The following is a 26,298-nucleotide window of genomic DNA, read 5'->3' on the forward strand; positions in this document are numbered from 1 at the left end:
GCTAACAAAAGTATTTCATGATTTAGGTGTTTCAACTACATTTCAGAGTTGGACAATGTTTGTGCTTGCCATTGATGTTTGAGCTATCATTATAAACAGATTTGGCTAATATAAATTGGAATATTAAATGGCCACCTAAATAATAAATATGTTGATTAAGATTTAAGACCAAACAATTTATGATATTTCTTCTCTCCTAATTTTGTATCGTCCATTAATCAAAATGCCTACTTAATTCCAATTATAATATCCAAAAGTTTAAACACTCTAATCTAGCAATTAAATAGGCATGTGCTCCGAATGACTTTTTCAGTCCTAGGTCTTTTAGGTGACAGAATAACGTAAATAAAGTGTGAGCTTTTTGCGAATGCTATACCAAGATAAATACCGATATAAAAGCTATATTTTTACAACGTTTCAACTATCAATATAGATTTAGCATGTGGAAGAGTTGATGGAGACCACATACCTTAATTTATTCCTTCTCTCCTGATTTTTGTGTGTTTACATTAACACTTGCCGGAATATTTGGGTCCTTAAAACATGGTTAATGTTGGATTAGTAAACCTCTTTTGCTTTCAAAGTTCTCCCTGCCTTTCTCTTTCAAGTTTTTCCTTACGACAATAATAACAACAACATATCTAAGGTAATCACATAAAAACTCTCTAGAGAGAGTGCATATCCAGGGTAATCGCATAAGTAAGGGCTAGAGAGAGTGATGTGTATACAACCTTACCTTTACAATGTTTCGTTCAAGAAGAAAATAATGAACTTTTATGACATGATAAATTCAAGATATGCTTAATTTATGGTGTAAATCATACTTCTTGGTAATTAGGGGTGTGGGAAGGGGTTAGTACTTTCTAATTGGATTTATAAATATTGTTTATCTTAAATTTTCAACAAGGTCCCATGGTCTAGTGGTCAGGACATTGGACTCTGAATCCAGTAACCCGAGTTCAAGTCTCGGTGGGACCTATTCTTTTTTTCTGATTTTCTAAAGATAGAAGATTAGATTTTTATAACAGAATGGCCACTCAATAGTTTTTTTTGTTTGTTTTTGTTTTTGAAGATATTTGATTCTGTATATTAATCGTGTAAACAATACCTCACACAACCTATAAAAAGTTTCTTCAGTAGAAAATTAATTAAGGGACATCATTCGATAAAATACTACTAATTGAAATTATTTTCAAATCTGGAAGACACGAGCATTTTAAGTGGTTATTTTATCTATAGACAAACAATTATAGTATCACTGGGATGATTCTCGGACGATGACGCGAAAAGTGTTAGATACATGATGAAGACTGGAAGATCATCTAGCTCAACCAAAAAGATCAAACAAGGAGCAACAAAGAAAAGATATGAAAAAAATAATCAAGTTTTAATACAAAAGCACAAGGCATATAGTCAGAGCATGCACATCAGAATCTCATCTACTGTACAAGCAAAAATGTTCTCTGTCTACATCTTTGACACTAAAAAAAACTTGCTTCCTTAACTGTTGTGATTTGAAAAAAGAATACATATTGTACAAACACTGGTCGACTCCAAGTTTTCAAGTTAGACCATCCATGTGAAGCTCATCATGCTTTTAAGGAGAAAGGAGGAAAGGATGGCCAAAGGCTTCAGGGTGGTATGTATGCAGAAAGAAGAACTTAAAGCTGGAGGGAAGACGCACACCAGTATTGGCCTTTTCAACATTTGGCAACCCCAATTGGGAAGCCCAAAGAAAGAGCTATCAAGGCCTCTTTTTCAGTTTCTTTCTCCAAATCTTTCTTCGTCACTGGGCCACCCAACTGCTCATCTATGAAATTATCCATCAAATTCTCATCATAATTCCTAGAAGCTATCCTCTTTCTCACAGGTCTCTCTTTGAGATTGAAACCCCTGAATTTGGGATTTCCATTTTTCTTTTCATTTTCCCTACAAATTGGTATTACTATACAACGATGTTACACTGAACTCACCCTAATTATAGCCTGAATTCACTTCAAAATTCCAAGTCTCGGCAATCTGATAACAATTCAATCTGCATAAAGTAAAACAAAACTTTTTTCCAGAAAAATTGAAACTTACACTAAATTGGATATTAAAATTGATCATAGAAAGCTAGTAAAAAATGTAACAATGAGATTAGAATTTCGATTTCTACACGTAAAAGGAGTCACAAAGTACTTCTACGTCAATTTCAAATTCGAATTTTATCATGGGAATTAGGAATTAGGGTTTATGATTCATGAGAAGGAAAACTTACAATTTCATGCCAGTGGAGATCCTGAAGGTGTTCCGGGAAGCAAAGAATTCACGGGGGAAAGGTTTACTTCGGCGACATTTGAAATTGGCGGGCGAAAAAGGGAATTAGGGGTCCGAATTTCAAATTGGGCTTGACTGCTCAAAATCTGTTGGGCCAGAGCCTGGGTAACTATACGAAGTTAAACCCAGATTCACGTAAATGATTCCTATATTTCCCCTCAAATTATTATGATTATTACATCCATATATTAACTGATAACATTTTTTAAGTTGGGAAAAGTTGACTAAAATCGTCCTTCTGTTAATATTTTCTTCTATTTTAACGAAGTTTTCTTTGTCATATGCAATTTATTATTATATTTTAAATAATTTTTTATGAGTTTTTCAAAGATCGAGGCCTGCATACTCAAAACTAGTTGGGCCAAAGCCGGCTAAAGGTAAAGTTTCGAGAGTCGGAGAACACCTATATATACGAAATTAGACTTATATTTGATCTATTAGTGATCTTCAATACGCCGAAAAGTGTCAAATACATGATGAAGACCGGAAAATCATCTAGCTCAACCAAAAGGAGCACAAAAACAACCAAGAAAATATATGCCAACAATCAAGTTTTAAGTAATTCAAAAGCACAAGGCATATAACATGCACATAATATAGTAAAACCAATAATCACTTAAAACTCTTTAATTCATCCATCTCCCGACTACTGTTGTTCCGTCTACAAATAAATTCTCTCTCAGAATCTCATCTATTGTACAAGCAAAACTGTTCTCTGTACATTAGGTCTACATCTTTGACACTAAAAAAACTCACTTCCTTTACCGTTGCGACTTAGAAAAGAATACATATTGTACAAACACTGGTAGACTCCAAGTTTTCAAGTTAAACCATCCATGCTTTTAAGGAGAAAGGAGGAAAGGATGACCAAAGTCTTCAGGGTGGTATGCAGAAAGAAGAACTTAAAGCTGGAGGGAAGACGCACACCAAATGTGGACTAGGAGGATTGCAACAAATATTGGCCTTATCAACATTTGGCAACCCCAATTGAGGAGGACGAACATATCCAGCAACCAGTGGTAAGCATAATACTGAAATAGTTATTCTCGATCCTGTCACAGTACAAAACAAGTATGAGTACCCGCAGAGCACTTGTAATACAAGTTGAAAGTCAAAACAATGAAAATAATGACCTTGTTCCGTAGAGAGTAAGACATGTCCCCTTTTCCTCCCAGCAATCATCCAATGATCTGAATTTGCATGGACCTCGTATAGAACATCATCCTTGCAAGAGAAACAAAAAAGGAGGCACTTATCATCTAAAGGAAGTCTTTTGTCCCATTATGACATATATGGTATTACAAGTTAGTTTTACATGATGTGAGAAATTTACAAGAATAACCAGATCAAACAGATATACATGTGCAGCAGCAGCCAGGGCTCGATTAGATAGCTTTCTATATTTCTTAATTTCGATAGAAAATAATTAGCTTCTTGACGAGTCTAAAGTAGAAGTCGAGAAATTCGAGGGAGTTATCCAGTAAGTCACCCAGATGATTGATCAAAAGGAGAAAGGAAAAACCAACAGTAAAAAAAGCTTCGGACTATTGAAAGATTGAGCAATTTATATGGACAGATAGGATTGATAAACTTTGTTATTGAAAATGCCAAAGAGGATTGCAGATCATCAGTACTTACATTGTTTTCAGAAGCTGCATTTTCCTCCAAACTCTTTAACCTTTCAACTCTCCATCTCATGCTAACAAGATGTCCTACTTGAAGATCAGTTGAAGAAAGAGGTAGAAAACCGACGGCAAAGCAAGGGTCAAGCACAGGTCTCTGTAAAAGAAGAGAGCTCTTGAAAATCAGACTCTGAGTCGATCCATCATGTCCACTAGGTTCCTCAGCATTGGGGTCATGGGCACCAGCAGCTCTATTTCCCCAAATACCAAATCTAATATTTAAAATGCTCTCAGGACACTGGATCTCAGCTTCTTCTAAGCAAACCACAAAAGGAAAAGGCAAGACTGAAAATTAGTGTCATGAAATATCATAAGTTGCTTCTTTAAATATTTAGATAAGTTTCAAGAATTCAAAATATGTAGCATGCATTTTCCTCCCCCGTGTAATTCAAATTTATCCCTATCAACTGTCCATAAAGGAATATCCTTAGTAGACTCCAGTAGATATTTCCTCTTATTTTCTGCTTTTGGTCGATGGCTAATCAAAAGCATGCAGGGCAAAATGTTGTCCAAGATTTCCCAGTATTGCAGAAAGTGTAGTGGATGATATGCCATAATTGGGCACCCTACTATTAGTATCAGTACATAAAGGAAGTCAAAAATTAATGACTGCCGAGTCTGTGACTAAGAGGGAAAATTGCAGGGCATACCTCCTATTGGTGCACTTGCCAGGCATACACTGAAGAGAATTCCAGCTCTAGATTTCGGAGAGATCACTAAGGGGAAGAAGCCAGAGATCGGCTTTTTATCACCATTTCTAGTGTGGGCAAAACCTTCTTGAAGATCAAGCCAAGAGTCATAGATGGTCAATGTAGCTTGGACTTGTGATTGCAGGATCACCTAGACAAAGCAGGAAACACTAACCATGAGAGAGTTGACATTAATGAAGGTCATGCAATTTCTTGACACTGCAATGATACAATTCTATAAAACACAGAACTACAGACATCAGAGACAATTGTGTGCATTTCTGGAAACAGTAATCCTAACACAAAGGATGCAAATTCAGATGGCTTCTTGCATCTCCTATGCCTTTTCTTCTCTTTAAGTCATTTATTTTTCTTCTCTATTTCTATTACATCCAGACATCCAAAAATACTTATAAAGAACCACTGATCAACAGAGAAAATGACTGCTCTAGCCTGTAACTGCCCACACCCACACCCCACCCACCCCAAAAAACCACCACCAAACAAAAGCGGCAGAAAAGATTACCTGCAAAAGCAATTTTCCATCAGTGCTTTTGTCCGTAACTCGTGTACTTACAGAGAAGGGGTCAGTGAAGTGCACAGCAATTGTCCTGCAAAGAAGTTAGATTCCAGATTAGTCTTACTAACAAGAATATGCATAAAAAAGTATCAAAAATTAGAAGTATGAAATGAAAAAATGAGGAAGGTTAACCTTTCAAATATTTGGTTCCGCGAAACTCCAAATTCAAGTTTTAAAGCTATTGTTCTCAGTCCCTCCACTAGGTTCTGTCTCTGGGGAACAACTGCACCTGATAGGTAAAGCAGGTGTTTAGGAAGTGGAAAAACAGATTTATGGAGCTGCGACTATGCTGTTTGAACCACCACTAGTTTATTAATTATCACCTGCAGGAGCGCCTTTAGGAAGTTCATCACTGGTAGCACGCACAGGAATCCACAAAACAGAAGTTATGTTGCTTGCCCAACCAGGCAGCTCAATATTTCCATCATGAAGAGACATTTGTTTAACTTCGGGAGTAGCTGCAGAACTGTCATCATCTTTAGAACCTTCAGAATGGTCTAACTCATTTGTGTGCCCATTCATGTGCCTCTCAATTTCAATATGATGCGATTTTTCAATAGTCAACCCAGGACCAGTGTCTATGTGCAGAATTGCACCTTTAAGAGAGTAACTAATTGGCTTCACAATTATTCCAACCCACTGAGGTTCATTCATCAATAAAGCAGATGAAACAGCAGCAGTAAGATCAACCAGAGACCTTGGCTTGAACACCTTTCAAAAAAGTTCAAGAAATATAGAAGGCCTTTCAGATAATCATTTTGAGAAAGACCATTTTTCTTTTTGAGAAAGATTTCAGATAATCATTCTGTATAATAAATTGTAGAGCATTTGCATACAAAAAAATCAATAAGAATATTTGAGGATAGAAGTGAAGGATGACACTCTATCCTTGTGGAATACCTATCCCAACCTTCACAATTCATTTTTTCGTCTCTCCACTTATATGAAATATCCTTTACCTTTAAGATTGGCCTTGTTGGCTTCTCATAACTCATAAAATCATCACTATCTGCAGGAGCACCCTTTGAAAAGCTGTGAGATCTAAAACTTAGTAAACCAATTTTCCCTGTAAGAACCCCCAAAACATAAGAACCGGGTCTCTGCGGAGGTAAATTGATCATGATTGTATTCCTTCCAGGCTTTAATATCGTCTCACCGGATCTTTTTATTGCCTGAGAAAAAATCTCATAAAAGCTTATTGCACTAGAAGATACAGTTTCTAAAAACTACTTGAGGAGATGCGATAGAGAGTAAAACAGAATACCTTAACACCCTCATCGGTATTAGTTGTGGCTGTGAGAGTTAGACTAAGTGATTCTAGAGTAATGTCATCAGGAAATCCACTCCATACAATGACGGAGAGTGTACCAGGATCGCCATCACAAAGCTGCAGTGGTGGTCCAGGATTGCCAGAAAATGTTATCAGTGAGGACACATCTAGAGGCACGGTGTTCTCCATCTCACTATGAGCAAGACGAACCACTTCAGACTGAAATGCTTGACGTTCCTTGCTGGAGAACAATCCTTTATCCAATGAGAGCAATCTTACACATGAAGATAGATAGCCAGCTTGATCACCAAGTTCCTTTTGGCACTCAGCTAAATTGGGAAGGACCTCAGCTAAAAGATTCTGCCATCCTTCACCAGAATAAAGAGCACAAACCTTTTCATACAATTTTGCAGCAAGATCATAATTTCCGTTTTTATGGAACACAGCTGCAATTTCACCATCAAGTACAACTCCATGCCTCTTCCACCATGAACGATGATAGTTGTTGGCAGCTCCTTTTGACAGCTCCATGTATTTTTGCTGAGATTAAAACTGATTAGAATTGCATAAAGAATGAAGAATATAAAACAAAACATGACTCTACATAAATACTAAGGATTAAACTGCTGCTGAATAGTGCATGTAAAGGTGTCCAATTCACAAGCAATTAAATAAAATATATGCAGAACTCAAATAAGTAGTATCATGCCTATTCACATGTAGTATACAGAACTCTATTCCAAGTACCATCACTATTCAAAGGTACACATAAATCCTGAGAGAAGATACGAACCTCAAATTCCTGGACAGAAGACAAAGATTTCCACAGTTCTGCATCAGAAATTGTATTCCGCAAAGCATGCTCAGCAGCAACGCAAATTTCTGAAAGCCTCAAAGGTCGGCTGATTGAGCTCTCAAAGTTTCCAGGAGAAGAGTTAGTTCTTGACATTGATATCGACTGTGATTTTGCTGGTGAAGACATTGAACCTGAGCTGTCGGCAGATGACGACAAGGTAAGAGCTCAGCCTTTGAGGTTACAATATAACATATGAAAATGTGAAGCCTCTTGGGGAAACTAACACCAATGTTCTAATCTAATTTTAGATTTTTTACCATATGGCTTCAGGAAAACATCCTTCAGTCAAATGATTAGTAAGAAATAGATGAAACGACACCAGACATCCCTTTTTCTGTGCCCTGCTTTCTCTTAATGATGTTCTCAGGAGATAATTCTTGGACTAAAAGAAAATATTGACACTCATGTAAACCATAGTCTTTGTCCATGCATCCATATAATTACACTTTGAAGGGACCCTTGAGTAATCAACTTAAACAGTCTATTCAGCTTTATATCCTCCAGTAATTCACTTAAATTGACACAGGCATGCTTATAAAAAGCATTATTATTCACCTTACCGATTGTTCAAACAATATGTTGCTGTTTTTGAAAAAAGAGCAATTTTCAACTGCACAATAGTGATAAGTGAAGTGGAAACATATTAAGTCAAGAATGCAAATAGGAGTCCGTAAGCTTGTCGCTTCCTATACAAGTAATATAGGAAATTATCAAACTTCTTATTCGAGAACTACCAAACTTCTAAAATTTCCAAAACATGGCAACTGATAATCTCAAAACAGCCCAATCACCCAACCTTTGCCTTGTTAAGTATGGATGCACTTAATAGAAAAGTACAAATAAAACATTCATCTTAATCAATCTCCATTACCCATCAATTGCATTTGGATGTCCATCAAACATTTCAAACACATTCCCAGCAGAAATAGAAGCTCTTCTGCGATTTGCTTCTCGCAAAAGTACAGATGGTTCTAGAGGCAAAGGCTTCCTCTGAATACCAAAATGCTTAACCTGCAGACTTTCTTCAAACATCATCTGCAAAGAAATTGTGGCCAATGGTATGAAAAGGCATTTCAATTGTAAACATAAATGCAAATAATGTCAAAAGTGGATATTGGGCCCATTATTGCTGGCTAAGCAGACCTTTAAAATTTGAAATGTCCCAAGGATGGCATGATTAATATGGGACGCAGGTATGCAAGAGAAACTCATATGTTAATGTCAGTTAGTCTATCATAAAAGTATCCACCCTGCCAATGGCACCATGAACTTACATTGGAGATCAAAACATGGAAATTTTATCTCTTCTACTTGCAACTCAAGCAATATTAGCTATTTGTGTACATCAACGATTTGCCAAACCTCTAGCTTTTTTAGTTGCTTAATATTCAATTTGCATATGTCAGCGTGTTGCCTATATGCTACATATTCCTTCCTAAGTTTTTCTCTTACCCTACAGGATGAATCCTAACTGATCTTTCAAAATGTCTGAAGGTTGATGAGAAAGGAGGAATTTTACTTTACAAACCGCATGCCCTTTCACACGCATCAACTCATTAACTTTAGCAGTCACCAATTTAAAAAATTTCAGCTAGGTAATTGCTATAGGAGAAAATCAGTTCTTCTCATGCATTCTCCACGCCCCAAAAGAATGGTATGCTTTTAGATGGGCATGTGTTTCTGGCATATCTTCAATGACCAGGAGTAAAAACGCACCTTTTCTTTCACAAGCACCTCAGATGAAGCATCGGGAGGAAGAGAAGGCCAAACTCCTGGCTTAGGCCAAGGCAGCATGCTAAGTGAAGCACTGCGCATACGAATGAAATATACATGAGCTTTCAGTAAATTCAACAACCTTTCTTGTATGACTAGGATTACCCTCCTGTGGGATGGTTGGTTTAGACAAATGCCCCAATACAAGAAAAAGGTGTTGTCAAGAGCAACAGTGCGAGTACCTGTTCACGGGACTTCTTTCAATATGTAATCCATAACCAATTAAATATGCCAGCCGCATGAACTGCCACAACCATAACAAGCTTCAACGGAAGGCAGAGAGTAACTTGTTATAAATAAAAGCTAAAGGAACAAAAACTGAATCCAGAATCAAAATTATTTGAAAATTTGAGGAAAATGACAGCCCTAAAAGCTACATACACGTGACCAGCATTTCAAAACTCATCAGAAAACAAATCTTCCGTAGGATGGTCAAGTTTAAGGTTAGTCTTCAGTAGATACATCTGACAACATCAGATGATACTTCTTAGCATAGATTAGTTTACCTTAGTACGACATAAAGAATAAAGGTCCCCCTGAACACGGTAAAACTCTTTTTCAATGTCAGAAGCCACTTCTCCATCTTTGTATTGAGCAGCAGTTGCAGTGATTAAAGACAAGGAAGCAGTTATAACCCATACTTCACGCGTGCAGAAGGGCAATTTACTCTGGAACAACAGAAGCACATATGAAAAATCAATTAATTAACTACACCTCAATCCCAATAGATGGAGATATATGAATCAGTAAAATAAATATTCCACTCCATTCGGACTGTACTGGCAATTAAGTTGCCTTTTAAAGCAAAGGATTGAATGAAAACTAAAAAACAGATTATAAATAATAAAAAAGGATTCAATCCTCACAGACAATAGAAATGATGAAGCAGGTAAAAGAGAACTCATTACCTCATGAAGGGCCAATGCCTTTGAGAAGCTAATAATAAATGAATGCCCCCTTGATGCTACTTCAAATGGTCGGGTCAGCTTAAAGAGAAGCTGCAGGTATGAATGGAAAAATAAATCTTGATTAAACATCATTAGAAAAATGCTTAAGATAATTTAAGTGCTAGGAGAATTGACCATCTATGTTCTTCGCTTTTTAAAAAAAATTATTGTTTGTAGGGGTGGAGGTGGATGTGTGGGCATACTAGGAGACTATGTTGGTCGGACACTTCAAAAATGTCACTGGGTGCGCGTACGATCCTCCAAGAGTAGTGCATTTTTAGAGAAACCGACACTGGTGCAGCTGCATATTTGGAGAGTCCAAGTAACATAGCTAGGAGAGATAAAATTAGGAATGAAGATGTCTAGGATAAGGTAGGAGTGACCTTTGTGGTATATAAGATGAGAGAAGCGAGACTGAGATGATTTAGGCATGTGAAAAGGAACAGTGTAGATGCCCTAATGAGGAGGTGTGAGTGGTTGGCAAGGGCGGGCTTAATGAGAGGTAGAGGCAGGCTGAAGAAGTGTTCGGGGAGGTAATTAGACAGGACATGGCGCATCTTGAACTTACAGAGGACATGATCTTAGATAAGAGGGTTTGGAGGTTGCGCATTACAGTACAAGGTCAGTTGGCAGTCTAGTGTTCTCTCGCTTTCCTGTGGGATAGCATTGGTGGTAGAACTTGGACCTTCTTTCTTGCCAGTAGTATTAGCACCCTATTCTCACAGTTTGTTGTTCTTCAATTTCGATTATCACCTGTCTTTTTGTGCTTCATTTATCACATTATTTTGTTGGCATTACTATTTTTACCGTTGTATGTTATGTGTTGCTCCCATTTCACATTATTGTGTTGCTGTAACTGCTCTCATTTCTGTATTCTCTTTTTTCAAACTGCTTGGAAATGCTTTATTTTAAGTCGAGGGTCTATCAAAAACAACCTCTCTATCTCTACAAGGTAGAGGTAAGGTCTGGTACACTACACCCTCCCCATACCCCATTTGTGAGATTACACTAGGTATGTTGTTGTTGTTGTTTGTTGGATTCCAAACTTCTAGGGGGTTGAACTTATGAGCACGATACAATCTTTAGAGTGCAGTATCTTTCTATTCCAATTAGTTTTTGAACGTACAGATAACAGAATAGTAGCCAAATAAAGGTATCACAATAGTTGCAAAGATAAGTCAAAAATGTGACACGTGAAACCCAACCAAACATTTAAACTTAAGGAGAATTCATACTTTTAAATGCTTAGTGCTTATTTCTTTTGTATAAGGAAGAGAAATTGTGAAAAAATGCGTATTGCTCCTAAGATTAACAAACACATTTTCTCAAAGTTGAGCACCGGTGAGAAATTTTTTAGCATTAAATGCTCTTCAAAGGTACAGATGAAAAATGATGACATCCAAGAATTGATGGTACCTCATATTCAGAACTTATTCTCATCAGATACCTGAGAAGTCCTATATTTTTTGAGCTACACACATTTACTAAAGTAATATCAGGATCCTGGCATTATGCTAAACACAAAAGTAGAATTAGGTAGCTACAGCAACGGAAACAACCTGTACTGCAAAAATGAGATAGTATGGTGTACATAGAATGAGGTAGCTTACTAAGTACATGACCTTAGATAGGGGAGCAAGGAGGTCGTGGACTAGGATAGAAGGTTAGTAGGTAGTTGAGCGTTGTTTCGCTTTTCAGTGGGTATAGGCTTGGTGGTAGCCTAGAGCACCGTGTATGTCATAATATTAGCCTTCTTCATGTAGTTTCTTGTTTTTTGATATTTGTTACCATATGTCGTTACTGTTCATTTTGTGTATGTTTTGTATTGCTTTCCGTATTAGTTACCATGTTTTTTTCTTCATCACCATATTTTCTCGTTCATAACTATTTTGATTTGATGCACTTGAGCCAAGGTTCTTCGGAAACAATCTCTCTACCTCCATGAGGTAGGGGAAAGATTTGCATACACTATACCCTCCCTAGACCCCACTTTTGAGATTACACTGGGTTTGTTGTTGTTTTCAACCACAATAGTCCGAATCTCTTCAGCAATAGAAACAGCAACATACACGTAGACTCTAGAAAACACTAATTACTAGAAGAGGTTGAGAAAAAGAACTTGTTGTACTCATCAAATTAAATGCCATGAGGGATCCTCAATGTTATGATAGTGCTCATAGATCATAGAAGAGGGCATTATATGGGTAGCACAATTCTTTTCCTGAATCTGACTCCATAGACAGCTTTATAATGTTGTGGGACTACGGAGAAGAACAAGGCAGGCCGTAGAAGTAACAAAAGATTTTGTAACAGATAAATCTATCCAAGATTGAAGTGATAAATTCCCTAGCAAGTTAATCAGCTGACTTCCTCCTCATTATTTATGATCCTCTTTGAGAATGCACGTTATGGATTAGGAATGAGCAAATTGATTTAACTTGCTAGAGTTGCGAGCGCAACCATCACAGTGCCAAAAAAACCTACATTTTGGAGCATTACTAGAAATTACACTCGAATTCCTTTCACCTTTTGTTATGGGCAATTTTTTTTTCATGTCCCATAAGAGAAAGAAGGATGATGAATGCAAGGGAGCAGTGCAGTATTTTTCCTCCGACTGAATAAGAAAAGATTCATATCTTATGCAAAACTAGCCAATTTTAATCATAGGTCTTGCCATACTCACCTTTGATTGGCAGGCAAATAGATACTGCCTGAAGTCAAATTCCCTAAAAGAATCATCTTGAACAATCTGGTTAAGTGCTTTTTTCCCTGGGTTGAGCAATGCAGCCTGATCATCGCCGCTGTCCATTCCTCCAAAGTCCCTCTGTTTCCCAGTCATATTCACTAATCAATAGTGACATATAAAGGTCGGGTCAGTTATCATGTTTAGCATCTTCATAACCAGAACACAACATACAATTTGAGCAATCAAGTTAGCCTAAACAGTAAACTACAAAGCATAATATATATTATCACAGAATTCACAGTGGTTTCTCATGTTACAATAAGAAAGAAAAGCCATCGATGATATCATGTCATCAAATTAAATGGATTTAGCAATGTATTCTTTCCCGTCAAACTTTATAGTACAAAGTACTACTATAAATCAGAATGTTCATCAATCAAAAAAAATTCTACTGTCAAAAGAACTACTGGGGTGGAATAGATTGTGATATATTAAGGATTAGCTGCAAGCATCTTGGGTCCAATGACCTATGAAGAGCATCAGGATTGTAGGACATAATGCAAATTCACATATACATAGGTTTGACAAATGCCATAGAGAAATATAGAGAACCCTAAGGAGATATTTGAGGATTTCTAAATTATGGTATTTCTTATGGAAAAAAGAATCTCTTGATCAGGCAATCTATTTCAGACTTTTATGGAAAAAAAGAATCTCTTTATGACTTCCCTATTGGAAGTAGGGGAAACAAGTTTCAACAGTGGCATATCAAGCTCATTGTCTCTTTCCCACCCTCCACCCCTGGCCATTCCACCCACCGGCCACCACCACCACCGGTCCCCACCCCACCTCATCCCACCCGCATAATGTTTTTTCTGGATTCCAGATAAATGCTTTTGCACAATATTTTTTTGCTTACCAAACACTAGAAAATAAGTAAGAAACTCCACTTATTTTCCATGGAAAACATTTTCCTTCATACCAAGAAACCTGGTAGCATAACAAGAAAGAAGGCAAACTAGTCAAGATGGCTAAGTAAAGAGGTCAACAGCAAACAAGAAGGGTAAGTATGTTTTCAGCAATAAATTTAAACAATTAACATTAATCCATCTTGAAGTTGAGGAGGAAAATAAAAAGAGTCAGCCATTAAGCACCTGTTTCCAAGTAGCAGAGTTCTAGCTCATCATATTCACGTAATGCATCTTCATGGAGATGAGCAATCTCAAACATAAAAGCCAGACTCTCCTGTTAAATGAGAAAAAGTTGTTATTGAAAATCCAGAACATGGATCCTCTCAATAAAATCTAACTCTGAGCAAAAAATGCAATAGTTTGAGGCAACTCCACATAAGCATAATATAATCACTTGGATTATCTAAAGCTAACCTACTAACTGATATAAAGCATAAAGCAAACTCATTACTACCAAGAAGGTCAAATGATCTTCAATAGAAGATATATCGCACTAAAATGCCTTCCAAACAGGAGTTACTAATCTCTGAAATCATGTGTAGATTGTTAAACAATGAAACTTTTCTATATTCGTGAATCCAGGCACTAGCATCTGACAATCCTGCTAATGATGAAGAAAAAAATTGGGATCACACTGGGAATATTGTTGTTGCTGTTGTATTACCTTCAAAATGAAGAAGTTACAGAAGTTCCACACAGGCATGAAGCGCTGTTCACTGAGCTTCCGTATTTCTTCTTCATAAAACTGAATGCGCCTATCAAGCGTATTTCTGATGCATTCCATGATCTTGGCTTCCAAGTCATCCCAGAAATTTGTATCAGGTCCATGAAAGTCTAGTTTGCAACATCTAATACAAAGCATATATCCAAATAGGTTAGAGAGAGAATTTATTTGGGGTGTTAAGATCCAGGTTATTTTTAAAAGGAAGAACAAAAATATTAGTTGGGTACACTTCTGTCTCCTCTCAAGGCTATTCGATCTCTCTCATTTCACGTAATTTTAGCATGTTATTTAACTGGATGAATACCATAGAGATCTGAAGAAAATACTAATGTAACTCAAAACAGATAACGGAAAAGACCAGATGCAGTGAAAGTTGACTGTATGACAACCTGTCAAAAGAAAGGTAGCTTGGTGCCAAAATCCATGAGAGGAAGAATGGTAAATTTCTAATTAGCCTTCTTATTAGAAACATTACATAACTGTCCTTCATGATTATTTTTAGAAAGAAGATGCACTAATGGTTTCTATTGACTGGAAGAAGTAAGAACTAAGATTGAGATGTGGAGTACGATCCCTGTACCTCTCACAAGATGCACTAATGGTTTCTGTAAGTATTTAAAATATTCTTCTGATATTTCCCATTTAGTCAATTTATTTGTAAAGAGAGAAAATTCAGGACTTGCAAAATATTTTTTGAGATGCATGGGTGGCACTGAATCAGCACACTTGTTAATTGCATCAGAACTCATATAATTTGCAGCAGGGGAACACCTTTCTCTCTTCTTGGAGCTAAAATCAACTTCAAGTCTAGCATATACTTTTTTTGCCATCTTGGTGGACTGATCATTGTGAGCTGCTGCTTTAGACACGAACACGATGAACCACTCCCGTTCATCATTTTGAACTATTAACTTTAGGCGTGGCTTGAGAATAGTTTTGAACTCATCAAGATCCTAACAAGGAAAAAGAACCATCAACTTTTACCATATACAAACAAGAAACTATCTTCAAAATAAAAGAAGCAAAAGTAGAATAAATATTTGGACGTTAATCAAGCAGTTTAAGCTAGAAGAGGCTGTCAAAAAAAAAAACTTGAGTTATCAAAAATAAAACTCAAAGGACCATCAAAAGTTGGAAGCATGTCAGGGTTGTTCCTTAACTGCCAATTATTTCCTCACTGAAGAGGCCAATTTTTTTTTAGCGAAACTGGAACTTCTTGTCTACTTCAATTACTTTTACAACAGATGAATGCTGAAATATAAGCAACTACCTTAACTGTAAGATCATGTTGTCTGCCACTGGAGAAATGCTTCCATCGTGAATATCCAAGAAAATGAGTTTGAATGGGTCATTTCACTAACTCAGTCGTGGGTATAACCAGCTAGAGGTCTCCTCCTTACTAACTACACATATAATTTGTCTTATTCTACTGTTTTTCTCCTTCAAAAAATTCTCACTCGATATGCCCTACTTTCTTTGTTTTCTCCATACAGATGCTACTTGGCAAAAGATACCTCCATTTCAGCCACCAACCATATATGAGTTTAGTCCTCTCCAAACAGGAATATAAGCTAACAATGGTAGCTCCACTTGCCCCTTTTAAGTTTTAATCATATTATTCTGCTATTTAATCTCTTGGGTCAAAGAATAAGTCCATGTAATATGGCAAGGGATACTTGAAAGGACTGAAAAGAGATTGGAACAACTCTATCCACCAAGGTTTATGCCGATGGGATGAAATCATGTAGTGTTTTTTATCTCTGCTAGGATATGAACCTAAAGACCTCATGGCTCTCCCCTGACCATTATGTCACACCCTTGGATGCATTATCATTTATAATACTTGAAATGTATAAAGTGAGACAATTGCATAGATTAAGCTAAGTACATATTTTTTTTACTTTTCTTTTTTTATAGGAAAGATAGGTACATGTTATTTTCTCTACATAACATCTTTTCACTGATCAGTTGCGATACACACCATCATCTCTCCAAATTCTGAACAACTGCATCTTTTATATTAACAACAACAACTCACTCAAGGCTGTTATATATTGAATAACGATGCAAAGATAGAAAATTCAACTTTAAAAAGTCAAGTATGCTTTCTACCTCACATGAGACAAGAACCACGGTAGCATATGGCTCTCGGAACCAAAATAATGATTGCTCTTGAGGAAATCGACTACGAAGTCTCGAATCTGTGGTCAATATGTATTCAGCTGGCAATTCATCCACAAGCACAGGATTACGGGTTTTGTTATTGAGAAAAGCTCTCTTGAATGGCAAATGGTCTTCAAACCCCTTCTTTACAAGGGGCCATAAATCACTGACATCTTCAACTGCAAAGTAATTTATTGGAGAAATGAAGTTGAGCAACTGAGACATACAAGATAATGCACAAAAAGTAAAAAATTTACAAGACGAACAAGTCATAGTTTGAAGCTCACAGAGCTCCTAATTAAGGATTATGCTCTAGCAATACTAGTAGAGACTAAATAATATTATATTTAGTTTCTAACTTTCTAATTGTTTCTAACTTTCTAATACTAGCAGAGGATAAAATGGGCACGAGATATTAGTAGTAACATAAGAGAGGTTACTTATTCAAGTATAGGTGCCAGATTTTAATAAGAGTACATAGGAATAGCTCAATTAGAGACAATTTTCCAGGTGCGCACAGACATACTTGATGCAAAGTTAAAACAATTAGAAAGTTAGAAACTAAATATAATATACAGGTACATAATAAATTACAGCATTAAAGTCGGGAAATCTAACAACCTGCTATAGAATCTCACCTCAAACAAAGGTCCTCACACAAGCCTGAAGTAGAGAAGCCAAGAGTAGCAGCACCTACCAAAACTACCGCCTTAACTTTTCAATATCCGAAGTGTGCATTAACTTCAGTAATGTGGCAACAATTCTAAACAACAACAGACTTACTACCCACGGTTGTACCACATAATTCGAACACATGCACATCCAATCAGCTACAACTCCATCACAAGCTCGCTCGGTTCTGCTATTTCTAAATCCAATTAGCCAATTTCATTTCAATACTAAATAATTTGTCTAAGACTAGATGTTCCCTAAATCTCACTCAACATGTGAGTCTCCCCTGACAAACACTGGACCTAATATTAAGTGGAACTACAAAAACAATGCACTAATCCAAAACTACTTAGTATCACCAATTTAGATCCTTCCAATCCATTGTGTTCCGCCATTATCTAACTTTATATTAATTGCAATAGATTAATCAAGTTCTGCAATTCCGCCTTAAAATTGGCTATCTATATCTGACATATAACTAGTAAGCATTTCAAAATGATCTAAAACTAGGAGACACTGATCCATCACGTTACTGATATAGTTGAAACGGCAGTAGCCGGTGCTACCGCCAGGCGCCAGTCATTGCAAAACTACAATTCAAATTACTACTACTACGATGAAGCTAGGGTTTGTATGAAATAGAAATGAGAGATGAGATTTGTTTACCGGCAATGACAACGTGATCGCAAGTAGTTTTAATACTTTGAAACTGAGCTAAGAAGTTCGCCATTACCGATCTGCAGAAAACATATGTGTTGAGCTGAGATCGGCAATTCCCGGAGACGAAGATCCTCTTTACGATTCGTTTCTGATTTAGTACTAATTGATAATTCAGGCGAACGGAAAAAATAAACTAAAATGGGCTAACGTTGAGATTTCTGTGTGTCAGTGAAAATTCTAACTGCTCACTGAACACTGATTTGCTCTCCATCTTCCCATTTCCACTCTGATTTTACTTTGTTTGGATAATGTGGCTATTGTTTAAACTTTTTCCTCCCCTCTTTCGGTAAATTTGGCTATTGTTTAAACTTTTTCCTCCCCTCTTTTTGTCAATTGGTTATTGTTTAAACTTTTTCCTCTACTCTTTTGGACAATTTGGCTATTGTTTAAACTTTTCCTCCACTCTTTTGTATCCTATTTGGGTCATTTGGCTATAGTATAAATGGTTAAAACATGTAATGAATTTTGAATGACCTTCGATTTTCTAGTAATTAAAATGAATTGGATGAGTTGTTCATTGTAATTTTGAATGAACTGGGTTAAATGCTTTTATTGGATTAAGCTAGTATAAGGTATATTAACAAAACCAACTGCGTGTTTTTGGTACGAAGAAAAATGTCTTTCCAATTTTCTCATGTTTGATTGGATTAAATGTTTTTCAAATTGACTTATTTTCCTCAAATTTAAGGAAAATGGGTTCTCTACATAAAGTATGGGAAAATATTTTTCAAAACTTTCTTCGGCATCACCAGTCATCACTCGACTCAGTTCTGGATCCGATCTCAACCCGTGACTTAACTCCCAACCCTAACCCAACCCGAGATCGACTCGAGATCCACCTTTCATCCTCGACCTTAGATCCAACTTTTGACTCCGACCCTAGACCCAACTCTAACCTGACTTGAGACTCGAGATCTAACTCTCGCCCTTGACTCCTGATTTTGACCCCAATCTAGGACTCAACTTTCAAGCCTTACTTTAGACTATTGACCCTCGATCCAAGACTAACTACATGATTTCTGACTCCAGACTCGACCTCAACTCTGACCCATCTTAAAGCTTAACCTAACCTTGACCTCGACTCAAGGTCAAGGTTATGTCTTTGTTGGGAATTGGTCAACGATCTCTGTTCGGGAGCAAGGTCGGCTTTAGATCTTAATTTAGTCTTGAATTTTGGGTTGTGGCTAGGGTTGATTGCCTGGTATTATTATAGTTTGACCAGGGTCAAGTCGAGGGTCAAGTTTTGAGGTGGGATCGAGGTCAAGTCTTGAGTCAGGTTGGATTTTGGGTCTTGGTTTTGATGTTGTGATCAAATAAGATCTTAGGTCACAGACGGGATAGGGGTTTGAGTCCATGTTAAAGGGTGGGATTCAAGTTCAGTGTTATAGTATTTGCCTAGGTGATATCATAATGTTTTTGGAACAATATTTCCTTCTAACTGACCAAACACTAGAAACTAACTTTAGTTTATAATATACACATTATAATTTAAGTACTTGTTCATAAACCTAACACTCTTTACTTACTACTATGAATCATAATTCAATCTTGATAACTTAAACCTAAACTCATCAAGCTAGAAAAGATTCAACTTAGAAACTTAAACCATATTATATCTACATAACTTGTGAAAACAATCAACAAGTCCATCCAAGTCTTAAGTAACAAACAATGCACTAACATGGAATTTAATTTCAGAATAAAAACTGATGAATTATAGTTGGAGAATATATGAAGAAGACAGGCATATGCATGATTTCTAAAAATCCTTTGCCTCAAGAATTTTCCAATGAAAACAACTTGGAATATTTTTTTATTTTTTTATAACTATGGATATTATTTATTTATTATATACTAGACTAGAAGACTTTATTTGCATGGTTTAAAGGGCAGCCAACTGTTATTATTGTCTCATAGTATATTTGTAGATAAAATGTTGGTAGCGTCCTTGCCCACAATAAATGACCCTAATTATTTAGGGAAAAAATCAACAATTATTTGATGGTCTAAAAGAAAAATATTTAGGTGCCCACCAACATAAATGTGTGAACTAACTATACTTTCCTAACTTTTCTCGAATCTTATTTTGAACCCATCTCGATCTTGCCCCACATTTGATTGAAATTTGAGGATACATTTTCTGGAATATAAATGTCATGATAATGACTATTTTTTAAATAGGCAAATTATATTATTTCTGTGTATAATACTTTATGTGAAACTTGGTCCAAAACATTTTCTTATTTTTGATTTTATGCCCTAGAAAGGGAGGGGTTTGTTTTTACTTTGTGTTTATATTAAGAAATTTATAGAATATTTTAAGATAGCTTATATTGTAAATCATTTAAAATCTGCACCATGTGAACATAGTACGTATGAAACAAATAGAAGAAAGAAGATACCAAAACGAGTCGACTTAAGTGGATCATGACTTCGCCAATCAATCTACAACACTCCAAGAACGTTATTTTCCTTTTTCTTTTAATATTTTCTATTGTCTTGAAAAAAGTTATTTCCCTACAAACATGCATCACAAGAAATCGATAAATTTAAAATAAAAAAATTTATATAGTATATATACTATAGGGTATCTCTTTGCCTAATTTTATTTTAATAATCATAATGTTCCAATCAATTTACAATATTGCGAAACTTCTCTTTATCTTCTTTCACCCGTCTAAGTAAATCATGTTTTTGGTCTCCGTTGTTTGCCTACTTTTATGAAAATATAGAGAAGTCCAACTGTCCAAGTGCCAAGTTGATCAAAGCCGTGCACCCTTAAATGAATTTAAAGAAAATACCCTACCTTAGTACTTTTAATTTTAGTAATATAAATAAAATTTCTCTGTTTATTTATGTTAAGTTGGTCCAAATTCTATGATAAAGTTTATTTAGAACACAATTTTATAACTTTTTACATCTTATTATTTATCAAAAGTAAAAAAAAAAATGACAAACCATTTCATATACTCCTATTTCGAAATCAGAATAAATACTACTAAAAAAATCAAGTTATCATATTTTTAGAGTATGCTCAATTATTGGTTATGATTGTTCTTACTTGGCTTGAGGCTAGCGCAGTCACATAAGAAAAAGAGCATGTGAGCTCCACCATTATCACCTGCACCTCCACATATCAACCAATCAAAAACCACCTTGTTAAAATCCAACGAAAAAATTATTGAAAACATTTCCAAATTTGTGTTTGAATTATTTTTTTCCTCCCTAAACTATTGACAGATTTAAAAATATTCTTTTACCTGCCTCCGATCTTGTAATATAAGTAAAATATCCCAACTTTTATTAAGAGTACTATGTTTTTAAGGCTATTCATAATTCGAAGATAAAATTAATAATTTACGTCACATGTTTTTAATAGGATCATTGTAATTATCCTATAACGCGAAGTACGTGAGTGATCTTCTTCCATATAAAAAATTTCTTTGTTCTACTGTTAGCTAGAACAGAGAGAAAGAAGGTGAAGTGAGCTTTGATCTAAGATTTCTCCATTTCAATGGCGACCATCAATGGCTTGACCTCACCACAGCCCTTTCTCTCTCTACAAAAATCCAACTCAAAGCCCTTTCTCTCTCTATCAAAACCCATGAAGTCTCAATTCTTATTCAAAGGTCTTAAACAGCAGAATCAGCAGTTGAGGGATTGGGTTGTAGTGGGTTCGGTAACAAACGAAGCCGACGTGATTCCGGTTCAAAGTACTGACGTTACGGACCAGCAAAACGGGGTCGTAATTGGATTGGAAAGAGAACCGGAATTAGGGGGCGGAGAGATGGATATTGTAAATCAGGTGGTGGGTGGGTTTGGAAATGAAGGGAGGTTATCGTTTGAAGGTGCTGGTGGGTTTTCTTCGGCAAGTGGTGTTGGTGGGTCGGATGTGGAGAAACTTATTGATAGAGCTATAAATGCAACTATTGTGTTAGCTGCTGGATCTTTTGCTATTACTAAATTGCTCACTATTGATCATGATTACTGGCATGTAAGTTACTTGTTACTAGTTGTATAAATAACTAACTTGCTGATTGTTCTGAGCATAAACATTTGCATATTGTGTCTCTCAAAAACTCATTAGCTTGGTGTACCTTGATCAATTCCACGGGATAACTACCATGGACCACCCCTGCCATACTAGATAACTCTATCCACCAAGGCTACGATAAATGAAAAGAAATCACGTAGTGTTTTTGTCTTGCTAGTATTTGAATGTGAGACCTCATGATTCTCAATCCACTTCATTGACCAGTAGGCTACACGCAATGAAAAAGGATAAAGGAGAAATCTTTGCACCTTAAGCTAAAAAGATATGTTTAATATGTATAGCTTGAGTATCCAAGTACCTTCCATTTAGGTGGAAACACACACTGGGGCACACATAGATATATAAGTCGATTGATTTTGGTGCCTCTTGGATTGGTATGTTCTCTGCTATGCTGTTGTTCAAGGGGGGAAATCCTCATGTAGATGTTTTGTTCTTGATTAAGGATCTGTATTTCTTGATGTCGTCAGTCTTCTGTGATTCAAATCATTTGCAGCTTATTCATGAATATCATGTCGCAGTTATTTACATGTGTATAGGCTGGGTTATGATGTTTATTTGTATCTGCTTTTGGTCTAATAGGAGAATCTAACAGTTCTATGCAGTCTAATTGGTTTTTTCCCTTGTATCATTTTTTTTCTTATAGTTATATATTCTTGGATTTCACCACATTGAAACATATTTGTTTATTGTGGAATTAGTTCTCTCTGGAGCAATTTGTAGTAATGTTAGCTCAAATACATATTTTCCAGGAGAATATAGCTCATTATCCTTCTGTTTCAGGGATGGACCTTATTTGAGATATTGAGATATGCACCTCAGCACAACTGGGTTGCATACGAGGAAGCCCTTAAAAGAAATCCAGTTTTGGCTAAAATGGTTATCAGTGGAGTGGTTTACTCTGTTGGGGATTGGATTGCACAGGTTAGTGGGGATTGAATAGAAAGTTCTGCAAATGCCATGAATCACTTGAAATTGTTTTTTCACCACAGGTATTAATTAGTTTCCCTGTAATTGCAGTGCTATGAAGGGAAGCCTCTTTTTGAAATCGATCGTGCACGTATGTTGAGATCAGGCTTAGTTGGATTCACGCTACATGGATCCCTCTCTCATTATTATTATCAGTTTTGTGAGGTACTTCTATTTTTAAATGTTTCATACTTCCATGGCTGTGGAATTATAGGTTTTAATTGTTCTGGACTAAGCAACACACTCTGATTCGTATTAGGCACTGTTTCCTTTCGAAGATTGGTGGGTGGTTCCTGTCAAGGTTGCCTTTGATCAAACTGTTTGGTCAGCAATTTGGAACAGCATCTACTTCACAGTTTTGGGAATTTTACGTTTTGAATCCCCTCTTGCCATTTTCAGTGAATTGAAGGCTACATTCTTGCCAATGTTGACTGTAAGAAGACCTTCTGCTCTTAGTTGTTACTTCAATTACAGTATCACCTTTATATAATTGAACTTATTCCGCATCAAGCAGTGGTTCTTAACATTATTGTTTCTTGGTTTTCATATCTATGAATTTATCATGTTATTTACATGACCATAGTTGCTAATGTGCGGCTCATGTTCATTTTCTCTTCAGTTTTGTGGCATTTATTCTGGTCCATAATTCTTTCATAGTTGAACATTACTTTACATTTTCAAAGAAGATTTCTATGTCAGGGTGTTCATTTGAATCTCCATAATACTTCACTTGTCCAAATTAAACCTATGTTCTGTTGATAAATTGACATTTGGTGTGCAGATCTGAAAAGTGATTGAATGATAGTATCCTGTAGTTTACATCCTTCATAATTCGTTGTTTCTTGCATTCATGCTTCTATCATGCAACACATGCATCAGGATGCCCTTTTAACACAGATTCTCTTTATGTGGCTCATTTTCAGGCTGGTTGGAAGCTGTGGCCATTTGCTCATCTAATTACATATGGTGTAATTCCGGTTGAACAAAGGCTTCTTTGGGTTGACTGTGTGGAACTCATTTGGGTGACAATACTCTCAACGTAAGCATCCCAAATTCAATCACAATTTTTTACTGTTTTGGTGCATGGTATTCAAAGACTCAGTTTCGGAAATACTATAAGCATGATGGCATGAATAATTCAACACCGTATTCTTTCGAGGTAGTTAATTTTGCCAATGGTTTTTTCATTGAATGTTATCTTAGTTAAGGAAATTGATGGTAGTCCATCTTTATTCTCTTAGTATATATGTGAACTCCCAAAGGTTTCCTATTCTTCAAGAAGATGTTATCCATGGACTATTTAGAGGCAGGTAGATCAATCACTCCGCTTAGTCTTTTCGCACAGGGATAATCATGTTGACTTGCTGTCAGCTGTGAGAATTAGATTTCCTAATGAATGGTTAATCTACATGTTATTACTGCTTGTATTTGTTTTGTTTGTCCAATCGGTAGGACCTATCTGTAGTACCCTACGTTATTTCAAACTTTGATGACCAAATAATGCAAATGGAACTACACGAGGTGTGCATCATATTCTGACTTCATTTGTTTTTTTTATCTATTAGTTATTCAAATGAGAAATCAGAATCTAGAGTCTCTGAGGTGATCGTAGAAGCAGAGGCGCAACCTCCCTCGATAAGCCCACCACAGGTATGTGAAATAGCTAGCTTCTTACTTGCAAGATGTGAATGTATGGTGAAGTCAGTATTGACATGCTACCTCAATTTGATGCGTTTTGTAGGAGTAAATGAATGGAAGAGCAATGACACAACAAAAATTCGCGGAAATGCATAGCTTTGAGGTGATATAGCTGCAGATACTTGCTGTACCATACTCTCAGAGAGCATCCTCTGAGATACTCGTTTATAATTTATGCATACTGCACGCAGCCCTCTTTCCTCCGCGTATGTACACAAATTCTTTTGTAGTAATTGTAAAATAGTGCAATCGCGACCTCTAATGTTGGTGCTGAAGTTTCTGTTGAAACTTACATAATAGAAGTATATAGCTTATAACATAATATTAACTGTCTTAAAGGATCATGAAATATGAATGAAGGGAACTGGTGGTTCAAGCCTGATACTTTGTTTGTTCTTCTCTTGTACATTTCATTTCACTTGCAAAATACAACAACATACTTGATGTAACCTCACAAAATGGGGTCTGAAGAGGGTAAGATCTACGGAGAGGTAGACCCTCGGCTCAAAAGAAAAATGATGCAATGCTTACTTAAAGCACCTCTTCTACATGTCTCTTCACAAAAAAATGAAATTGCATTAAGCTACCTTATATTTTGTTTAATAGTAAAGCTATCCCCTCTAGTTCTTGAAATTATACTACAACCCTCACGTCTTGGAATATTGTTAAAATTGCAACAACTTACAAGTAGTAGAAAAGAAGTTGGATACTTCTATTTTGGAAAAAATCTGTGTGGACTTGTTTTAAAGCTGATAATATCATATTATATTAAGAGTATCTTTGAATTGTTAAGCTCAACAACAAAGTTTCTTTCTCAAGTTTTTCAATTTGAAAGTTCATTTTCAAAGAGTTCACTTTTTTTATGATGATGATGATGAATACCACATATGTTTTTTCTTTTAAAAAGTTAGAGCGTAATTATGTATTTATCGCTCATAGTATCGTGACACAGAGGTCAACTATTGCCCCACTCTATGTTCCTTTGGCTTATGTATTGTAAGGATGTATTTGTCACTCATAGTATCACGTTGTCACTCATAGTATCACGTAACAGAGGTCAGGTCCTGCCCCTCTCTATGTTCTTTTGGCTTATTTATTGAATTAAATTTCGAGAGAACTTTGATTTTAAAAAAAGGTATTTTTACGCTAGGTGATGAAAATGGGCTCTTGCAATTAGTATAAACATTTTTATCAAATTACCTAACATATTAAGATTTTACCTAAAAAAGCAATTTAGCTAAATAAAGATCCCATAATTTTAGGCTCTTATTTTGAGCTCTTCCTACCACCTAACACTATCATCTCCCCTTTTATTTTACCACTAGAAAAATAAGGAGCGATAGTAGAGGCGAACCACCGAGATATAAGTTCTTTAAAAGCGTGAGACAAGATTTATGAAATATCATAATAAAAAAATAAAAATTTATGTACCATGAAAAAGTAAATTATCTTAAAGAGTAAAAATTAAAGAAAAGCAAAAGTATAAATGATACAACCCACCCCCCCCCCCCCAACGGCCCCCCCACCT

At 36.1% G+C, this 26,298-nt stretch overlaps 2 protein-coding genes, 1 long non-coding RNA gene and 1 other non-coding gene across 5 annotated transcripts; 2 read left to right on the forward strand and 2 right to left on the reverse strand.

Annotated features, from left to right (window-relative positions):
- Positions 1 to 906: 906 nt before the first annotated feature.
- TRNAQ-CUG (transfer RNA glutamine (anticodon CUG)) lies at positions 907 to 978 on the forward strand. The gene has a single exon. It is a non-coding gene; the product is annotated as a tRNA-Gln (tRNA).
- Positions 979 to 1,366: 388 nt separating this feature from the next.
- LOC107063175 (uncharacterized) lies at positions 1,367 to 2,462 on the reverse strand. Its single transcript, XR_001475109.1, has 2 exons — positions 2,261 to 2,462; positions 1,367 to 2,035 (listed from the first exon to the last, which is right to left on the reverse strand). It is a non-coding gene; the product is annotated as an uncharacterized lncRNA (long non-coding RNA).
- A 438-nt stretch (positions 2,463 to 2,900) lies between these two features.
- Positions 2,901 to 18,268, reverse strand: LOC102589490 (trafficking protein particle complex II-specific subunit 130 homolog). Of its 2 annotated transcripts, none has more exons than XM_015314694.1 (21): positions 17,999 to 18,268; positions 16,610 to 16,839; positions 15,269 to 15,450; positions 14,438 to 14,621; positions 13,957 to 14,047; positions 12,800 to 12,960; positions 10,078 to 10,167; positions 9,676 to 9,837; positions 9,352 to 9,413; positions 9,113 to 9,203; positions 8,268 to 8,431; positions 7,334 to 7,532; positions 6,535 to 7,080; positions 6,230 to 6,442; positions 5,594 to 5,981; positions 5,403 to 5,499; positions 5,217 to 5,301; positions 4,652 to 4,841; positions 3,958 to 4,253; positions 3,453 to 3,543; positions 2,901 to 3,371 (listed from the first exon to the last, which is right to left on the reverse strand). In XM_015314694.1, the coding sequence occupies exons 1-21, from the start codon at positions 18,060 to 18,062 to the stop codon at positions 3,196 to 3,198; spliced, it is 3,762 nt and encodes a 1,253-aa protein (XP_015170180.1). In that variant the 5' UTR covers positions 18,063 to 18,268; the 3' UTR covers positions 2,901 to 3,195. The 2 variants fall into 2 exon arrangements, with proteins under 2 accessions (XP_015170180.1, XP_006360142.1); XM_006360080.2 differs by having other exon boundaries at positions 3,958 to 4,256.
- Positions 18,269 to 21,479: 3,211 nt separating this feature from the next.
- On the forward strand, positions 21,480 to 25,152 carry LOC102590255 (uncharacterized). Its single transcript, XM_006360081.2, has 7 exons — positions 21,480 to 22,046; positions 22,887 to 23,027; positions 23,124 to 23,237; positions 23,332 to 23,505; positions 23,996 to 24,111; positions 24,638 to 24,722; positions 24,814 to 25,152. The coding sequence occupies exons 1-7, from the start codon at positions 21,567 to 21,569 to the stop codon at positions 24,817 to 24,819; spliced, it is 1,116 nt and encodes a 371-aa protein (XP_006360143.1). The 5' UTR covers positions 21,480 to 21,566; the 3' UTR covers positions 24,820 to 25,152.
- The last annotated feature ends 1,146 nt before the right edge of the window (positions 25,153 to 26,298 follow it).

Source organism: Solanum tuberosum, unplaced genomic scaffold, assembly GCF_000226075.1.
Source record: "Solanum tuberosum cultivar DM 1-3 516 R44 unplaced genomic scaffold, SolTub_3.0 scf00302, whole genome shotgun sequence".
NCBI classification, from domain to species: domain Eukaryota; kingdom Viridiplantae; phylum Streptophyta; class Magnoliopsida; order Solanales; family Solanaceae; genus Solanum; species Solanum tuberosum.